The sequence below is a fragment of the Entelurus aequoreus genome, linkage group LG25, assembly GCF_033978785.1.
Source record: "Entelurus aequoreus isolate RoL-2023_Sb linkage group LG25, RoL_Eaeq_v1.1, whole genome shotgun sequence".
In the NCBI taxonomy this organism is placed as follows: Eukaryota; Metazoa; Chordata; class Actinopteri; order Syngnathiformes; family Syngnathidae; genus Entelurus; species Entelurus aequoreus.
Genome location: NC_084755.1, coordinates 18214240 through 18235593, shown reverse-complemented (window position 1 = coordinate 18235593; position 21354 = coordinate 18214240). Strand labels below are relative to the sequence as shown.

The following is a 21354-nucleotide window of genomic DNA, read 5'->3' as shown; positions in this document are numbered from 1 at the left end:
ATGCTTTCTGAGCTCACTATGTTCACTGCTCGCTGTACATATCCTACGAAGTGAGACCTACACTGTTACAATGACTATTTCTCAGATGATAAACTTGTATGATGACTGCAATATGCTGATAGTAACCTAACCTAAACAAAAAGTGCACAACACGTTTGGTTATCCGCTGTACTAAGGTTGATGCAGTATGTATGTAACAAGTAATTCAAACTGTCCAGTGTGGAGACAATGTATGACTCTGTCCACTAGGGGTCTCCCTCTCCCCAAAGCCGCTGCAAACGCTTTTCTCCTCCCGCCATCTATTTATCCCTCCATCCACCAACTTCTGACAAGACAGTTGTTGTGAACGTCCTTCCCTCCATGCAGTGTCCTCGCCCACACACTTTTCGGTGCACGGGAGTTTGAGACTCTTTCCCCCCCAAGCGTCTTGACGATGTTTACCGAAGCAGAAAACAACAGAAAAAGAGTAAGAGCGCTGGTGGAAAAACCCGGAAATGGAAAGTGCGCCGACTGCGGGACTCCAGGTAGACTATTAGCTTGATATTTGTGACATTATTAAATATTTTATTATATTTGTCATGAACACTTCTTTATATTCGTTGGGTGTCATTGTTGCTACTCACGAATAAATATTGTTTAGGTTTTTTTTTAAAATAGTTGTTATTGTCATTTACTACGTGTGTACATAAACAGGCCACTTTATTAGGTACACCTAAACAATGTAATTGCATTGCATACATTCTAATAGTCTGTTTTTACAAATATAATAATGCTCACTTTTGATTTACTCTGATACTCTTTTTGTAATACGTTTTCAAGTTTAATTTAGCTGAAAACATAACTAAATTGAACAAAAAAATCACTCAAACAAGATTATATGTACATAAACAGGCCACTTTATTAGGTACACCTAAACAATGTAATTGCATTGCATACATTCTAATAGTCTGTTTTTACAAATATAATAATGCTCACTTTTGATTTACTCTGATACTCTTTTTGTAATACGTTTTCAAGTTTAATTTAGCTGAAAACATAACTAAATTGAACAAAAAAATCACTCAAACAAGATTATATGTACATAAACAGGCCACTTTATTAGGTACACCTGAACAATGTAATTGCATTGCATACATTCTAATAGTCTGTTTTTACAAATATAATAATGCTCACTTTTGATTTACTCTGATACTCTTTTTGTAATACGTTTTGAAGTTTAATTTAGCTGAAAACATAACTAAATTGAACAAAAAAATCACTCAAACAAGATTATATGTACATAAACAGGACACTTTATTAGGTACACCTGAACAATGCAATTGCATTGCATACATTCTAAAAGTCTGTTTTTACAAATATAATAATGCTCACTTTTGATTTACTCTGATACTCTTTTTGTAATACGTTTTCAAGTTTAATTTAGCTGAAAACATAACTAAATTGAACAAAAAAATCACTCAAACAAGATTATATGTACATAAACAGGCCACTTTATTAGGTACACCTGAACAATGTAATTGCATTGCATACATTCTAAAAGTCTGTTTTTACAAATATAATAATGCTCACTTTTGATTTACTCTGATACTCTTTTTGTAATACGTTTTCAAGTTTAATTTAGCTGAAAACATAACTAAATTGAACAAAAAAATCACTCAAACAAGATTATATGTACATAAACAGGCCACTTTATTAGGTACACCTGAACAATGTAATTGCATTGCATACATTCTAAAAGTCTGTTTTTACAAATATAATAATGCTCACTTTTGATTTACTCTGATACTCTTTTTGTAATAAGTTTTCAAGTTTAATGTTGCTGAAAACATAACTAAATTGAACAAAAAAATCACTCAAACATGATTATATGTACATAAACAGGCCACTTTGTTAGGTACACCCGAACAATGTAATTGCATTGCATCCATTCTAAAAGACTGTTTTCACAAATATAATAATGCTCAATTTTGATTTACTCTGATACTCTTTTTGTAATGAGTTTTCAAGTTTAATGTTGCTGGAAAACATAACTAAACTGTAAAAAAAAAAATCACTCAAACATGATTATATGTACATAAACAGGCCACTTTATTAGGTACACCTGAACAATGTAATTGCATTGCACACATTCTAAAAGTCTGTATTTACAAATATAATAATGCTCACTTTTGATTTACTCTGATACTCTTTTTGTAATACGTTTTCAAGTTTAATGTTGCTGCAAAACATAACTAAACTGAAAAAAAAAATCACTCAAACATGATTAAATTCCTCTCATTCATGTAATACTTCAGACATGCAATCAGCTGAGTCATGCTCCCAAACGAACTGTCTTTTTTGTGTGTGTGTTTGCGTGTGTGTGTGTGTGTGTTGCAGATCCAGAGTGGGCATCATATACTTTGGGTGTGTTTGTGTGCCACAGCTGCTCAGGCCTCCATAGAAACATTGCACAGATGAGTAAAGTGAAATCTCTCCTGCTGGATCCATGGACGAGCTCTCAACTGGAGGTTCGCTCATTACATTGTGTGCAAAAACACCATTCTGCGTGCGTGCGTGTGTGTGTGTGTCATTATATTGTGTGTCATTATGCACGAGCAAGAATACACCAAGATAGTGTATCGCTTGCAAGCCTCATGCAGCTCTTCCTTCCCTTTTCAGTTCATGGACTCTGTGGGAAACGACGCCGCCAAGACCAAATATGAGCACACAGTGCCCGCCTTCTACTACCAGCCCACTTACAAAGATTGTGCGTAAGTGACCTATCACTTATACAGTAATTATTATAATAAAATCATAAACATGAGGCTTAGCAATGCAACTTGCTACAATCGCCATTGCCGATGAATGCCTTTTATTGTGGATCACAAAGCTCATCCCCCCTGGCTGATTCTGTATGTAGTTTTAGTCCCCCGGCTGACAAGCGGCTAGCAGCCAATTATGTGTCTCCATACACTTCCACTAAGGCAAAAAAACTGCATTTCTTAGTATCTTTAGTAACATTATCACTGGAGGAGGAGGATGAACATATTACACACAGAGAGCAAGCCAGGAGCAAGCATGAAACAACACCAAGAGATAGGCGCTTAGTAAACTTTAAGAAGTGTAGATGGAACTACGTTATAGCAGTTCCATTCATCTATCCATTTTCTACCGCTTGTCCCTCTCGGGGTCACGGGGGGTGCGGGAGCCTATCCCAGCTGCAGTTATTAACATGAAAGTGTTACGTGTGTACAGGGGAAGAAGACGGCACAGACAGCAGGGACGTCATTTAGCTCTATATTTATTATCAAACGCTGTATATAAACAGGGGAATGGAGTGTGACTAATCTAGAATATGTGTGGTGTGCGACTATGTGTGGAAATTAATTGTAGTGTGTTACCAGTAGTGTTGCGCGAGAGGCGGAAGTCCAAGAGGGGCAAGGCTGGCTCGGACGTCCGTGAGCAGGCAATAGAGAGGCGTCAAAATACCGTGTCCAGGCGGGAGGTCGCGATCCAAGAGGGGGAGCCAGAGAACCGGAGGGGAACACAGGGAGACGAGACACACATCTCGTAACGCGGGAACGGAGGAATACTGCTGGAAGATGACAAGGGGGACACGAGACCAATCAACACGGAGGGGGAGAGACACAGAGAGAGAGTATGCATATAGCTTGGAGAATTTCGGCTTACTGCACAGGAACAGGTCGCTATGTCATACTTGCCAACCCTCCCATTTTTTCCGGGAGACTCCCGAATTTCTCTTGATTTTCACCCGTACAACAATATTGAGGGCGTGCCATGATGGCACTGCCTTTAGCGTCCGCTTTTTCTCGTTATAGACAGCGTGCCGGCCAAGTCACATGTTGTATGCGGCTTTTACAGACACACGTAAGTGACTGCAAGACATACTTGAACAACAGCCATACAGGTCACACTGAGGGTAGCCGTATGAACAACTTTAACACTGTTACAAATATGCGCCACACTGTGAACCCACACCAAACAAGAATGACAAACACATTTCGGGAGAACACCCGCACCGTAACACAACATAAACACAACAGAAAAAATACCCAGAATCCTTTGCAGCCCTTACTCTTCCGGGCTACAATATACACCCCCGCTACCACCAAACCCCGCCCCCCCAACCACTCCCCCCATTTCCCGAATTCGGAGGTCTCAAGGTTGGCAAGTATGCGCTATGTTCTGGCCCAGGATAGCAGGTTGCGCTGGCTTAAGAAGGCAGGAGAGCTCATCAACGACAGGTGTGTAGATTGCTGATTGGCGATTGAATGCAGCCGCTTGCTGCAGCTAGAGTGGCATGCTCTTGGAGGTGCGCCCAGCGCAGCGCACAGATGAATGCGCACTGGGGTGCGCCCGGGCCGTGACAGAAAGTAGATTAATAAGAGTCTAAAAGGAGGATAATATAACAACAACTGTTGGTGTGTCAGCATTACCACAGTCGGTACAAATCACAAAAGAGGAGGGCGGATCGATACCAAGGGAAGATACTGGAGTGATTAGGTCGATATTTTTATTTTCCAAAACATTTTTTGTGTTGTTTTTGGTAATGTTTTCAAACTTAGAAAATCATATACTGGACACTAAAGGACTTTGAGAGCAAGATCTATATTATTTAAATTAGTATATGGTCAGTTTTACTTTTGTTTATTGTGTACCATTTAGTTTGTTTGGGTCAAGCAATTGTATGTAATACAAGATAATAAGGCACTATGGTAGTTTAAAAATGGTGTAGAATGATGATGTTGTTAAACTGTCAATTGTACTCACCATAAATAAATAGACACATTTACTGTGGAAACATGTGATCGATATTGGTATCGGCCGATCTCATTCATGAATGATTAGTATTGATATTGGAAGCATAAATCCCTTATCGTAACATCCCTAATTTTAATTATGGGCCTGCTGCAATGCAAGCAGCACATATTATTATTTCTCACACTTCAAACTTTATTCTTCATCTTATTATAGTTCCAACACATTTCTCCAACATGCTAACATTAACGTGCTAGCTTTTTGAGGTAATTTTGCTACCGTTTACCCTACAGTCATATAACTTGGTATGTGACACTTGTTAACTGTTAGCGCGATAACGTTAGCATGCTAACATTAAAGTGCTAACTTTTTTTTGTTGCTAATTTTACACTTTGTACTCTAATTCCCCAGCCATGCTCCTTAGAGTCATATAACTTGGTACGTGACACAAGCTAACTGTTAGAATGCTAACATTAGCTTGTTAACATGCTAACATTAGCATGCTAACTTTTTGAGCTAGTTTTGCAACTGTTTACACCCGAGTCATATAACTTGGTATGTGACATTTGCTACCTGTTAGCATTCAAACAGTAGCATGCTAGCAAGCTAAATTCAACTTGCTAACTTTTTCATCTAATTTTTTTTCCATATCCCCCGCCCTACACCTTAGAGTCATATTACTATTATATGAAACATACTGACTGTTATCATGCAATCGTTAGCACACATGCTACGTGTTAGCATTTTACCTAAAACTCACGCATTCAGACACTCGGCACCATCGTATAAGTACGGTGGCTTCCGGCGACCCCCGGCCAGAGGTCCAGGGCACAGATAGCAGGCCCATCAAAATTTCCGCAGAGAATTTTCTAGTTGTTCAATATGGTGCTGTTATGGAGCTATACGATTGATAAGGCAGGAGTCGAAGATAAAGTGCATAAATCCTTTACTTTCCACTTTGACAGTTGGAACAGGAACATATCAACAACCCGACCATTGGCTTCCATGTCTACTCTAACCCGGAACCGAAAAAAACCCTTTTGGTTAATAGCTCTCCAATTTATATACATATTGTGATCACCACACAGCCCCCCCTAGAATTCACCAAGATTAACAGAGCTTCACCAAAACTAACGGAGCAAAACAGACCCCCAGATAAATCTACAAATGTAACATGATACGCCGCATTGGATTGATCTGATGGCCGAAACGCAGAGCTTCACTGCAGGGGCATCTTTTGTCCTGGAAAAATCTCAGTGGCAGGGCCAGAGGCTGAGCCTGGAGGGCGGCCTCGCAGAGGGGGTTTGCCCAGCTCCACTGGCACTCCGACATCCAAGTCAAAAAACGTACTACGATAAAGCGTTATAGAAGCTAATTGGCTCTGTCCTGCAGGCTCCTGCGGGAGCAATGGATTCGCGCCAAATACGAGAGGAAGGAGTTCATGCCAGGGGGGAAGCAGGAGCCATACTCTGCAGGTAAGAACTGGCTATCACATCTTGTTCTACGTTGTGCACTACAACGAGCTAATGCAACAAAATTCCGTTCTTATCTGTACTGTAAAGTTCAAATTTGAATGACAATAAAAGGAAGTCTAAGTCTAAGTTCTACTTAAACAGCTTTCAAAGGCCTACTGAAATGATTTTTTTTAAATTTAAACGGGAATAGCAGATCCATTCTATGTGTCATACTTGATCATTTCGCGATATTGCCATATTTTTGCTGAAAGGATTTAGTAGAGAAAATCGACGATAAAGTTTGCAACTTTTGCTCGCTGATAAAAAAAACCTTGCCCCTACCGGAAGTAGCGTGACGTCACAAGCGGTAGTGCTGCTCACAATTCCCCGTTGTTTAGAATGGAGCGAGAGATATTCGGAGCGAGAAAGCGACGATTACCCCATTAATTTGAGCGAGGATGAAAGATTCGTGGATGAGGAACGTTAGAGTGACGGACTAGAATGCAGTTCAAGAGATATCTTTTTTCGCTCTGACCGTAACTTAGGTACAAGCTGGCTCATTGGAATCCACACTCTCTCCTTTTTCTATTGTGGATCACGGATTTGTATTTTAAACCACCTCGGATACTATATCCTCTTGAAAATGAGAGTCGAGAAGGCGAAATGGACATTCACAGTGACTTTTATCTCCACGACAATATATCGACGAAGCTCTTTAGCATGAGCTAACGTGATAGCATCTGTCTCAAATGCAGATAGAAACAATATAAATAAATCCCTGACTGGAAGGATAGACAGAAGTCAACAATACTACTATCAGAAGACACCGAACCAAACACTGGACATGTAAATACACGGTTAATGTGTATTCGACGCCTGTCGAAGCCTAGCAATGCTGTTGCTAACGACGCTAACTTAACAACGGGACCTTGTCAGAGCTATGATAAAAACATTAGCGCTCCACCTACGCCAGCCAGCCCTTCTCTGCTCATCAACACCCGTGCTCACCTGCATTCCAGCGATCGACGATGCGTTCGGCGGCCCGGAGACGTAGGAAGTCAAGGTGAGGTCGCCGCTAGCGCGTCTGCTATCCAACAAAGTCCTCCTGTTTGTGTTGCTGTAGTCCGCCGCTAATACACCGATCCCACCTACAACGTTCTTCTTTGCAGCCTCCATTGTTCATTAAACAAATTGCAAAAGATTCACCAACACAGATGTCCAGAATACTGTGGAATTTTGTCGAAGAAAACAGAGCTCTGTGTATTGTGTCCAATAGGGTCCAAACACTTCCGTGGACCTCGCGACGTCACGCGCATACGTCATCCTCCAAAGGCGTTTTGAACCGGAAGTTCCCCGGGAAATTTAAAATGTCACTTTATAAGTTAACCCGGCCGTATTGGCATGTGTTGCAATGTTAAGATTTCATCATTGATATATAAACTATCAGACTGCGTGGTCGGTAGTAGTGGGTTTAAGTAGGCCTTTAAATAACCCTTCATGTCATCAAACTGTCTATTTGGACTTATCTGAGATTCTTTGGGAGATTTACAGTATATTTCTCACTTTAAGTACTTCGTGTGTGCTTTTGTAAATCATCATCTTATAATTATGAGGAATATGAACGTTTCTTTACTCGGTGTCATACTCAGCAGAAATAAATTGTGTACAATTCCTTACCGTATTATTGGTTGACTTCCAAGCTGTTCTCATTTCAAAACAAATGTTCTCATAGGAGATGATGTAAAGGGAATTAATTTGTTCCACTGTCGCCATCATAAATCTTTGCAGTCAAACAAGGGCATGACTGCATGACTGTATTCTAACCTAATCCTTGATTATGGCAGACTATATGTAATATGGAAAATTGTAAATTGTTCTTTGATTGCAACAAGAAAAGGCCATTGTGTTCAATGCCTTTTAATTTCTAATTTAACCTTCTGAAATTGTTCTTTAAGTGCAATAGGAAACATGTTTAATGTATGTCAAAATAAGTCCAATATTGATGTTTTTTGTAATTCCCTTTATTTTGAATAGTTTTGAAAAGTATCAAAAAGTATCCATATACATTTTGATACCAGTACCATATTATTGGGTTTGGGACAACCCCAGCACATACTTGCCAACCCTCCCGATTTTCCCGGGAGACTCCCGAATTTTAGTGCCCCTCCCGAAAATCTCCCGGGGCAACCATTCTCCTGAATTTCTCCCGATTTCCACCTGGACAACAATATTGGGGGCGTGTCTTAAAGGCACTGCCTTTAGCGTCCTCTCTCACCTGAAACCTTCACCCCTTAACAGCCGCATGCTGGCCAGGCGTCCGCTTTTCCTCCATATAAACAACGTGCCGGCCCAGTTACATAATAATGTAGCGTTGGACGGGATTAACAATGGTCTTTACTCGAAGAGGTCAATAAATGCACGTTAATTTCAAGCACACACACTCACACACACAAGTGAATGCAAGGCATACTTGATCAACAGCCATACAGGTCACACTGAGGGTGACCGTCTAAACAACTTTAACATTGTTACAAATACGTGCCACACTGTGAACCCACACCAAACAAGAATGACAAACACATTTCGGGAGAACATCTGCACCATAACACAACATAAACACAACAGAAAAATACCCCGAACCCCTTGCAGCACTAACTCTTCCGGGACGCTACAATAACATCTATGGCTTTTGGAGCTCAGTGCACAACTGCACACGCAACAAGAAGGAGACGAAGCAGAAGAACGAAGAAGAGACATGGCGACGACGTGTAAGAAGAAGAAATACGCTCGCAAGTTCCAAAATGATTGGAAAAAAGAATTTCATTTCATCCAGGACAGCTCGAAGGGGAAGGGGTATGCTGCCTGCACCTCAACCCCGCCACCCCCAACCACGCCCCCCCATCTCCCGAATTCGGAGGTCTGAAGGTTGGCAAGTATTTCCGTAGCATCTACATCAACAATATGATTTGCCTGAGTGGCTGGACAGGACAAAACAAAAAAAAAAGAAAAGAAAAAAAGACTCCCAATCAGGGTTCCTGCTTCACACAAATCTAATTACAGACCAACATTTTTTTTACCCACACACAACTCTTAGTACGCACCCCCAGATTGCATTACACACACACAAAGAAATGGGATTACACACACAAAACTCTCTCACAGCAAAAACATAGCAAAAAGTCACGCTAAGTTTCCTGCTCCACACAAATCCGGATACAGACACACACCTTTTTTTACACACACACACACACACACACACACACACACACACACACACACACACACACACACACACACACACACACACACACACACACACACACACACACACACACACACACACACACACATCGAAATACGGACAGACAGAGTTTTTTTTTACCTACAGACAAATTACGATACAGACAGACAACTTAAAACATGCACACGCAGTTCTGATTACACTCACACACACACACACAGACACACACACACACACACACACACACACATGCAAACGCAACTCTGAATACACACACAAAACACAGACAAGTGAATTGGAATACACACACTTATTTTTCTACAATATAACTTCCATAAGAAGCTCACAGTTCCTCATACTTTCTGTAACATCTAGGGAGAAATTATATGATCCAGCTTGAAAAAAACTATTGTGAAACCTTGATTTACAAACGTAATTGGTTTTTGTACAGGGTTCGTAAATCAAAAAGTTCGTATAGTGAAGCAAAGGTCTCCATAAGGAACAATGTAAATATGAATAATGGGTTTCAGCCTCAACCAAAGTCCATATTTTTGTGAAGTCCTGTACACTTTGAAGACAATTTAAAGTGCTTTACAGCAGTGGTCCCCAACCACCGGGCCGTGGCCCAGTACCGGTCCGTGGACCGATTGGTACCGGGCCGCGGCCGCACAAGAAATTAAAAATAAAATAAAAATAATAATAATATATATATATTTTTTATTAAATCAACATAAAAAACTCAATATATACATTATATATCAATATAAATCAATATAGTCTGCAGGGATACAGTCCGTAAGCACACATGATTGTATTTCTTTATGACAAAAAAAAAAAAAAAAAATTTTTTTAACTCCCCCCCCCCCCCCGGTTCGTGGGACAAATTTTCAAGCATTGACCGGTCCGCAAGTACAAAAAGGTTGGGCACCACTACTTTACAGTACTGTATATAAAACAAACATAACAAGGGGGTGATAGATCAGATTTTTCTTTATCAACAAGCCGAAACAACAACAGCAGCAAGCTGTTGTCCTCTGTATACACTGCTCTGCTAACATGCGCACACACAGAAGTCCCTTTGGTGCCCTCACAAACGATCAGAAATCACAAACATCCTTAACTTTAACAACCATATTGCGACAATAATAATCATTTAAAAAAGCACAATCCACTTACATTAACATTTGCAAAAGGAGGAGCTGACAAGTAAGGAACAGATTGAAAGATTGCTTGAAAGAAGTGCCGCGAAATGAGAGGAAGCTCTCCTCCGTGAAATAAGTCTGCTTTGGCATATTTTTGTTACGTGCGTTGGAGAAGAAGACGGCACTGAGGCAGGGACGTCCTTTAGCCTGAGGTGTTTTTATTAATATAAATAAATGACGTGTATGGTTTGACTATGTGGTGCGTCTAGCTGGTGAGTTTTACCGTACAATGTTGAAGGTGCGTGTTGGGAGAGGTGCGGAAGTCCAGAAGGGGCAAGGCAGGCTCGGAGGTCCGTGGGCGAGCAAGATGTCAAGGGCAGGAGCGAGGCGTCAGAGTCCGTGTCCAGGCGAGAGGTCGAGATCCAGGGAGGCAGCAAGAAGACCAGAGGGAATCCGGGTAGACGAGACACACAGCTCGAATCCAGGGAACAAAGACGAAATTCAGGGTGACAACACAGGACAGGACACAATGAGCACAGAGGAGGAGAAACACAGAGAGCAAGGAAGCACATAGGCGAGGAGAGCTAGAGACGTGTAGGGCTTACTGTACAGAGACAAGTAGCTACGTTCTGGCACTGGAACGCAGGACACTCAGGCTTAAAAAGGCAGGGGAGCTCTCATCAGCATCAGGTGTGTTGATTGTAGATTGGAGACAGCTGCGCAGGGGCGCGAAGTCTTGTGAGTGCCATTTATATACTCCTCTCAAATAGTCTTTTTTTGTTGTTGTTGTTGTTTAACTCCACAGCGATTCCATCTTTCTTTTCAGACTGGTCTGTTGTCTTTTTAGGAGTCAAATTGAGTTAGCAAAATCGACATAACTTGTCAAAAGGTGAAAACCCCCAGAAAAGGCACACACGCTGGAGCGGGATTAGTGACTAACAGTGTGCTGTGCAACAAGTGGCGTAGAGTGCTACGCCTCCCAAAAAATGTTGTACCCTGCCTTTTGCCTGCGGGCGGTACACAACATGAATGAATGAATGAAGCGTTGGTATACAGAGACATGGTTGGCACACAGAGGCATATTTGCCTCAATCTAAAAGTTTATAAATTGAAAAGCTCGCAAATAGAGGAATTCATAAATTGAGGTTCCACTGTATAAGCTGTATAAGCGCTGTAAAGGAGCCCATTATCGTTTTTTTTTATTTTTAAAATTTAAGCCTTATATTAAACCAGATAATTAGAGGAGTTGACCGTCAGAGCCGATGCCACATATGGTTAAAGACAATGTCTTGTGGGCAAGGGGCAAAGTTTAAAATGCAGTCTAACGCATGTGGTGTTTTTTAATGTTTTATTTATTTAACAGCAAGTTGTGATGGAAATGAAAATCTCTTCTTTTTGATAATTTTCCCAGGAAATTTCCCATATCGTGATATGCAAATATGGACAGGTATGGGTTAAGTCGGGGTTCAGCAACCCGCGGCTCTCGAGTCGCATGCGGCCCTTTAGTGCCGCCCGAGTGGCTCCCAGGAGCATTTTTCAAAAAGATTTTGAAAATGGAAAAAGATGGGGGAAAAATATAAACAAACGCAACACTTTGTTTACATGTAAAATCTTCCACTCCTTCTTTGTCTCATTTTGTCCACCAAACTTTGTATGCTGTGTGTGAATGCACAAAGGTGAACTTTGTTGATGTTGTTGACTTGTTAGAGTGCTAATCAGGCATATTTGGTCATTGCATGAATGCAAGCTAATCAATGCTAACATGCTATTTAGGCTAGCTGTATTTACATACATATTGCATCATTATGCCTCATTTGTATATTTGAGCTCATTTAATATCCTATAGTTTTATCCTCTTTGTATATAATTTAGTTTTGCATGTCTCATGACACATTAGCTGCATTTCAGATAGTTGTTTGTGTGCCATGTTGTTCCAGACCACAGCAAACATTACTTAGCTTGCCAAATATTGTAATAAATCTATTAAAAGAAGACTGCCTGCCGTTTCCCTTAACTTGGACACACACATATATATTTTTGGCCGTTAAGACAGTAATTTTTAGAAGTTATCTTACCTTCTGAGTAGCCTCTGATTTACTAATGGTTTCTGTAATGTTGTAAAAATGTGTAGAGTGAATATTAAATGTCAACATTTCTTTCAACAAAGATTTGCTTCAGCCTGCGACACATAGTCATTTTGATAGTAGGCTATCATAGCTAAGATAGACACTTGCATTATGTGTTGTCTTCATTATAATACTTATATAAGACTTTTAAAGTCATTTTGATAGTAGGCTAATATGGCTAATATAGACACTTACATCATGTGTTGCCTTCATTATAACACTTATATGCGGCTTTTAATTTTTTGTGGCTCCAAGCAGAGTTTTTTTTGTATTTTTGGTCCAATATGGCTCTTTCAACATTTTGGGTTGCCGACCCCTCGGTTAAGGTAAAGGAGCATGTACGCTTAAAATAAATTGTATAATGAATTAAATTTTTTTGCGAGTAATTTTTTGTTGTTAATCACATGACCTAACTCATTATTTTTGACAGCCCAAGAAAAATAAACACCCAAAACCTAAAACTTTTCAAAACTAAATTTTATTTGTATTGTTGATAGATTGATTTTGACCCTTTCCTATGTCATGTAAATGTCACTGTTTTTCCTACGGTTATCATCACATTTTGCTATTTTCCTAAAAATGTGCAATCCGAGTTTTATTCGACCTTTGAGGATTTTTTGGGGGGTTGGATTTCAAAATGTTCTATGGCAATGAATTAGGATCATGTGCAATTGTTACAGAAAATAAAGCATTTTTTTAATCAGGGAGTCCCATGACTGGTCAATTCTTTCTTTGTGTGTTGTTGTCTTGTGTGGCCCTCTGTCTATTGTGTCTTCTGTGTGTTGTGTTGTGTTGTGCAGAGCTCCACTCACCACCGAGGAAGAAGGACCTCTTTTGTGCACAAATTGTTTCCTAAAACACTGCCCACAGATTATGTCTTAGATACAGTCGTGGTCAAAAGTTTACATACACTTGTGAAGAACATAATGTCATGGCTGTCTTGAGATTCCAATAACTTCTACAACTCTTATTTTTTGTGATAGAGTGATTGGAGCACATACTTGTTGGTCACAAAAAAACATTCATCAAGTTTGGTTCTTTTATGAATTTATTATGGGTCTACTGAAAAAGTGACCAAATCTGTTGGGTCAAAAGTATACATACAGCAATGTTAATATTTGGTTACATGTCCCTTGGCAAGTTTCACTGCAATAAGGCGCTTTTGGTAGCCATCCACAAGCTTCTGGCAAGCTTCTGGTTGAATTTTTGACCAGTCCTCTTGACAAAATTGGTGCAGTTCAGCTAAATTTGTTGGTTTTCTGACATGGACTTGTTTCTTCAGCATTGTCCACACGTTTAAGTCAGGACTTTGGGAAGGCCATTCTAAAACCTTAATTCTAGCCTGATTTAGCCATTCCTTTACCACTTTTGACGTGTGTTTGGGGTCATTGTCCTGTTGAAACACCCAACTGCGCCCAAAACCCAACCTCCGGGCTGAGGATTTTAGGTTGTCCTGAAGAATTTGGAGGTAATCCTCCTTTTTCATTGTCCCATTTACTCTCTGTAAAGCACCAGTTCCATTGGCAACAAAACAGGCCCAGAGCATAATACTACCACCACCATGCTTGACGGTAGGAATTGGTGTTCCTGGGATTAAAGGCCTCACCTTTTCTCCTCCAAACATATTTCTGGGTATTGTGGCCAAACAGCTACATTTTTGTTTCATCTGACATCACATGGACAAAGACAAGACCTTCTGGAGGAAAGTTATGTGGTTATAATAAGAGTGGTATAACTTATTGTAAAGTCAAGACAGCCATGACATTACCGGTATGTTCTTTACAAGTGCATGTAAACTTTTGACCACGACTGTATATGGAAAAGAGCAATGGTGCTACAAGTCCAAACATTGATTCGTTGTGTCACGTAAATCATTACAATTTAAATCAACTACTGTAGTATACAGAATATGTCTTACGTACGACGGCCTGTGTTTTATAAAAAAGCATGATTTAGCTGTTTTATAGTTGTATCCTGCATTGTTTGCCATTATCTTCATATTGACATTATAACTCCAGGTCACTGGAGTGGAGTGTGTGAGTGACAGGAAGAGAAGTGGTTTGAAGCCACCTGATGGTTCGCATTTGCAAATCTCCGCTCAGAGCATGTTCGACGACCTGTATAGTGTACACCACTTTACTTCTGTATAGCGCCTCTGCTGTTTGCAGCCAAGTATGACGCGCCCTTTCTAAATTAGATGAAAAAGTTTGAATATCTTCCACATTACAATCTAAAGAAAGACATGTTGAGTTGACGTTTGTGGTTGTGTGGTCTATAGTGTTGGTGTGTGCGTGTGTGGGAATTTGTGTGTGCGGGCGCTTGTGTGTGGTAATGATAAGGTAAGGTTTCCTGTAGCGCAATTTCTGGTTTGCTCACACTGTTGTGTGTGTGTGTCAGGAAGAATGACACGAAATGAGTTGCAGCTGGATTAGTCACATGTATTTTTGTTGTCATAGTTCAATTAACTTATATTTAGATATACATGTATACATATATGTGTATATATATATATATATATATATATATATATATATATATATATATATATATATATATATATATATATATATATATATATATATATGTATGTGTGTGTATATATATATATATATATATATGTATGTGTGTGTATATATATATATATATATATATGTATGTGTGTGTATATATATATATATATATATATATGTATGTGTGTGTATATATATACACACACACATATATATATATATATACATATATATATATATATATATATATATATATATATATATATACATACACATATATATATATATATATATACATATATACATATACATATACACATATATGTATATATATTTATACATATATACATATACGTACGCACATATATATATATATATATATATATATACATATATATATATATATATATATATATACATACACATATATATATATATATATATATATATGTATATATATATATATATATACATATATACATATACATATACACATATATGTATATATATATACATATATACATATACGTACGCACATATATATATATATAAATACAGTTTATACTGTATATATATGTATATAACTTATAATTGTTCCAATTAAACTAATCACACGTTTGAATTTGGAATAATCATGATTATTCATATTATTAATCGCTTGTATAATTTAAATTTACTTAAAAAAAAAAGCCCCCAATATTTGGACACAAATGCAATTTTAATGTCAGAATGTCTTGCAGGAACATTTTTTAAATGTTTTATGTGAATACACGTCATTTATTTGCTCAAAACTTGCTAACAGTTTTATCTTAAGTAATGTGATTGTGCGCTCAAAATAAAATGCGTGATAATAATCATTTTTTTTCTCATCAATTGCATGAGTTAATGCATTGAATTTGAATTGAATTAAAAAATGTTTTATTTTTTGTTAACTATGACTTGTATCATTTACTGCATGCGTTACATTGAGAGGGGTGTTTAATATTTTGTACCTATATGCGACAACAGTTGTGTACACCACTGCAAAATACAACCGCAATAATAGTAAACAACAACAAACGCTTTAACTTATTTAATCTATTAAAAATGGCATTCAAAAGTATTTTATTAAAATGCAGATATGTTGATGCATATAATTGAACTGTGAATGATTTGGCTTTTGTTTGCTTTTATATAGAAAAAATACTTCAAAACAATATAGTGGTAAAAAAAAGAAACTATATAATATTACATGATAATTAAAAAGAACATATTATCTAAATAAATAAAATAAGACATAAACTAATAATACTGTGCTACCCTACTGTAGCTATTTGGGTCTAACCACACTTTGTGTTATTTTGGCAGGCTACCGGGAGGGGTTTCTATGGAAACGAGGAAGAGACAACGGACAATACCTCAGCCGAAAATTTATTCTGTCGGAATCGGAGGGTGTTTTGAAGTATTTCAACAAGCAGGACGTGAGTGACGGCTTTTTCGCCCCTTTTCTATAGACAGACAAAAATACACGTTTTTTTTTTTACATCGGATGTCAGTTTGTATACTTTGATTACCGTTTTCAGTATAATACAGTGCAAATATTCAGACCGTGTTGTGTATTATTTCTGCAATTATCTCTTAAAAAACCTGACTTCCTGCAGGCCAGAGAGCCTAAAGCCGTAATAAACATCAATACGGTGAATGCCACCTTCCAGCCGGCTAAAATAGGCACAGCTCACGGCCTGCAGGTGACCTACTTGAAGGACAACAGCACTCGGAATATCTTTGTTTACCATGAGGATGGCAAGGTGAGGCGCCCGGGCTGTTCCATTGCATGACCGCACGACCGTGTCACTTAGCAACCACGATGTCATCCATTTAAGGAAATGGTGGACTGGTTCAACGCCATCAGAGCAGCCAGGTTTCATTACCTGCAGGTGGCCTTCCCAGGTGCTCCCACGCTTGACGTAAGTGCATTCAAAACACATATGTTCATGCTTTTTGACCATTTGGCAGCTCCGTTTTTGTTAGTAATACGTTTCAAAAGGTCCAATGTATAAAAACCAAAGCTATTTTTAACATAAGAAATCATGTAAACCCTATTAATTTGTTCCAGACACCCTAATATTAACACACAACACATTACATAGAGAATAATTATAATTTTACATGCCGAAAACAATGTAAAATACATATAAATGATGACTGAAATGGAACAATCCATATTTAATCTAGGGCTGCAACAACTAATCGATTCAATCGATTAAAATCGATTATTCAAATAGTTGCCGATTAACTTAGTCATCGATTCGTTGGATCTATGCTATGCGCATGCGCAGAATTTTTTTTTTTTTGAATACATTTTTTTTTAAATTTTTTTAAATTTTTTATTTTTTTTAATAAACCTTTATTTACAAACTGCAACATTTACAAACAGCTGAGAAACAATAGTCAAAATAAGTATGGTGCCAGTATGCTGTTATTTTTTCAATTAAATACTGGATAGGATAGAAATGTAGTTTGTCTCTTTTATCCGATTATTAATCGATTAATCAAAGTAATAATCGACAGATTAATCGATTATCACATTAATCGTTAGTTGCAGCCCTAATTTAATCTATATTGAAGACTTGTTGGCGAAGACAGGGGATGGTAGGTCTCACCTTCTTTATCAAAGTGCTGGTACTTGCAACTTTGTTTGGCCCCATGATGGCTTATTTTGTAAGTAACACTAAAACAAAGTCACCAATGTGTAGGATTCATTCGAATTTACAGAACGGTACGAAGGCAAAAGGACTAGTTTGTTACGCACAATACTTGGCCATACGATAACCATACATGAAAACCAGAACAAAATATTGGCAAAAATAGTTAAAAAGAGGGGCGTACGAAATCCGAGCTACTCCTGAATTTCTTCTTACAAGGCCATGAGTTGGGCCTAAACCATATGGAAATACACTATATTGCCAAAAGTATTTGGCCACCTGCCTTGACTCACACATGAACTTGAAGTGCCATCCCATTCCTAACCCATAAGGTTCAATATGATGTCGGTCCACCTTTTCAGCTATTACAGCTTCAACTCTTCTGGGAAGGCTGTCCACAAGGTTGCGGAGTGTGTTTATAGGAATTTTTGACCATTCTTCCAAAAGCGCATTGGTGAGGTCACACACTGATGTTGGTCGAGAAGGCCTGGCTCTCAGTCGCCGTTCTAATTCATCCCAAAGGTGTTCTATCGGGTTTAGGTCAGGACTCTGTGCAGGCCAGTCAAGTTCATCCACACCAGACTCTGTCACCCATGTCTTTATGGACCTTGCTTTGTGCACTGGTGCACAGTCATGTTGGAAGGGGAAGGGGCCCGCTCCAAACTGTTCCCACAACGTTGGGAGCTTGGAATTGTCCAAATGGTTTTGGTATCTTGGAGCATTCAAAGTTCCTTTCACTGGAACTAAGGGGCCAAGCCCAACTCCTGAAAAACAAACCCCACACCATAATTCCTCCTCCACCAAATTTCACACTCGGCACAATGCAGTCCGAAATGTACCGTTCTCCTGGCAACCTCCAAACCCAGACTCGTCCATCAGATTGCCAGATAGAAAAGCGCGATTCATCACTCAAGAGAACTAAAACTGCTGAAGAGTCCAGTGGCGACGTGCTTTACGACGCTTTGCATTGGACTCGGTGATGTATGGCTTAGTTGCAGCTGCTCGGCCATGGAAACCCATTCCATGAAGCTCTCTGCGTACTGTACGTGGGCTAATTGGAAGGTCACATGAAGTTCGGAGCTCCGTAGCAACTGACTGTGCAGAAAGTCGGCGACTTCTTTGCACTATGCGCTTCAGCATCCGTTTACGTGGACTACCACTTGGTGGTTGAGTTGCTGTTGTTCCCAAATTCTTCCATTTTCTTATAATAAAGCCGACAGTTGATTTTGGAATATTTAGGAGGGAGGACATTTCCAGACTGGAATTGTTGCACAGGCGGCCCATTCTTTCACAAATGTTTGTAGAAACAGTCTCCATGCATAAGTGCTTGATTTTATACACCAGTGGCCGGGCCAAGTGATTACTGACACCTGATTCTGATCATTTGGATGGGTGGCCAAATACTTTTGGCAATATAGTGTATGTATGTTTACATTCACTTGTAGTTACTATTTGAAAATGTGCTTGATGTCTTATTAGTTATTGCCCAAGATAACCAGGAACTACACAAAGGAAGGATTTATGGAGAAGACCGGGCCAAAGGTGAGGTTTCCATCTGTTCTAATCCAAGGAATTTCGAAAACTAAAAACATGTCAACTGTTTTATCGTCCCACAGTACACTGAAGGTTTTAAGAAGAGATGGTTCACAATGGACGACAGGAGGCTCATGTACTTCAAAGATCCGCTGGTACCACGGGAGTCCACTTCCTGCTCGTTTAACTCCGTAATGACACTTTTTGTCTTGCAAGGACGCCTATGCGCGAGGCGAAGTGTTCATCGGCAGTAAGGAAAACAGCTACGGTGTCCTACCCGGGCTCCCGTCTGGCATTCAGAGCTACCACTGGCAGTTCGGAATCACCATAGTGACGCCGGACAGGAAGTTTCTTTTCGCATGCGAGAACGAACAGGATCAGACGGACTGGATCGCTGCCTTGCAGACTGTCATCAACAGACCCATGCTACCTCAAGAGTATGCAGGTATAGATCTCCAGCTGAGCTAATCACGTTCATTACCGCTGTTGGGTGTCTTTAGTGTTTCCTTTTTTTCCTTGCAGTAGAGGCCTATTTTAAGCACAAACCATGAGCAAACCAGGACGTGTGCAGGAGGACTTTGGCACACAAACATACGTGACCGTCAAACTATGGGCAAGCAATATTTTATGTTAATGATTTAACAAAGGAAGCCACACAAGTCATTTTACATTTTTACTACAAGACGCCATTAGAATTATGAACAATGTACACTTTTGTATTGCATGTAATTGATCCATTATTTTAATAGGGGGAGCCCGAATGTTACTACTCACAGTAATCGTGTGAGCGCTGAAAATAATCTTGTCCCTTTAACTCAGGGGTGTCAAACGTACGTTCCAGGGGCCGGATCAGGCCCGCAAAACGGTTCTATCTGGCCCGCGAGATGAGTTTCCTAAGTATAAAAAATTAGCTGGACAATTTGAGTGAAAGAAACTGCTGTTCTAAATGTGTCCAGTGGGTGTCGCAATAGTTCTTCGTATCCGAGCGTGACCTCAGAGGGGGCGGAGATATGTGCCGTGTTAAGATATAGAATAGAGCAGGGGTCACCAACGCGGTGCCCGCGGGCACCAGGTAGCCCGTAAGGACCAGATGAGTAGCCCGCTGGCCTGTTCTAAAAATAGCTCAAATAGCAGCACTTACCAGTGAGCTGCCTCTATTTTTTTGAATTGTATGTATTTACTAGCAAGCTGGTCTCGTTTTGCCCGACATTTTTAATTCTAAGAGAGACAAAACTCAAATAGAATTTGAAAATCAAAGAAAATATTTTAAAGACTTGGTCTTCACTTGTTTAAAAAAAATCATTATTTTTTTTTACTTTGCTTCTTATAACTTTCAGAAAGACAATATTAGAGAAAAAATACAACCTTAAAAATGATTTTAGGATTTTTAAACACATATAACTTTTTACCTTTTAAATTCCTTCCTCTTCTTTCCTGACAATTTAAATCAATGTTCAAGTAAATTTATTTTTTTTATTGTAAAGAATAATAAATACATTTTAATTTAATTCTTCATTTTAGCTTCTGTTTTTTCGACGAAGAATATTTGTGAAATATTTCTTTAAAGTTGTTATGATTAAAATTCAAAAAAAATATTCTGGCAAATCTAGAAAATCTGTAGAATCAAATTTAAATCTTATTTCAAAGTCTTTTGAATTTCTTTTAAAATTTTTGTTCTGGAAAATCTAGAAGAAATAATGATTTGTCTTTGTTAGAAATATAGCTTGGTCCAATTTGTTATATATTCTAACAAAGTGTAGATTGGATTTTAACCTAAGTAAAATATGTCATCAAAATTCTAAAAGTAATCTTAATCAGGAAAAATTACTAATGATGTTCCATAAATTATTTTTTTAATTTTTTCAAAAAGATTCGAATTAGCTAGTTTTTCTCTTCTTTTTTTCGG

The 21354-nt window shown here is 38.8% G+C and overlaps 1 protein-coding gene across 1 annotated transcript; it reads left to right on the top strand.

The window, feature by feature from the left end:
- The first annotated feature begins 325 nt into the window (after nucleotides 1–325).
- On the top strand, nucleotides 326–20853 carry LOC133642758 (arf-GAP with dual PH domain-containing protein 1-like). The gene is made up of 11 exons (XM_062037133.1): nucleotides 326–524; nucleotides 2377–2507; nucleotides 2659–2750; nucleotides 6151–6233; nucleotides 16579–16691; nucleotides 16872–17018; nucleotides 17094–17177; nucleotides 19395–19457; nucleotides 19532–19603; nucleotides 19665–19893; nucleotides 19971–20853. The coding sequence occupies exons 1-11, from the start codon at nucleotides 434–436 to the stop codon at nucleotides 19997–19999; spliced, it is 1134 nt and encodes a 377-aa protein (XP_061893117.1). The 5' UTR covers nucleotides 326–433; the 3' UTR covers nucleotides 20000–20853.
- The last annotated feature ends 501 nt before the right edge of the window (nucleotides 20854–21354 follow it).

What these genes read in the sequence shown, in the direction of transcription:
- LOC133642758 (XM_062037133.1), top strand. Translation starts at nt 434, where the DNA reads ATGTTTACCGAAGCAGAAAACAACAGAAAAAGAGTAAGAGCGCTGGTG. An exon ending in CGCCGACTGCGGGACTCCAG is followed by an intron (nt 525 to 2,376) that starts GTAGACTATTAG and finishes TGTGTGTTGCAG; the next exon opens with ATCCAGAGTGGGCATCATAT. An exon ending in GCAGGAGCCATACTCTGCAG is followed by an intron (nt 6,234 to 16,578) that starts GTAAGAACTGGC and finishes TTATTTTGGCAG; the next exon opens with GCTACCGGGAGGGGTTTCTA.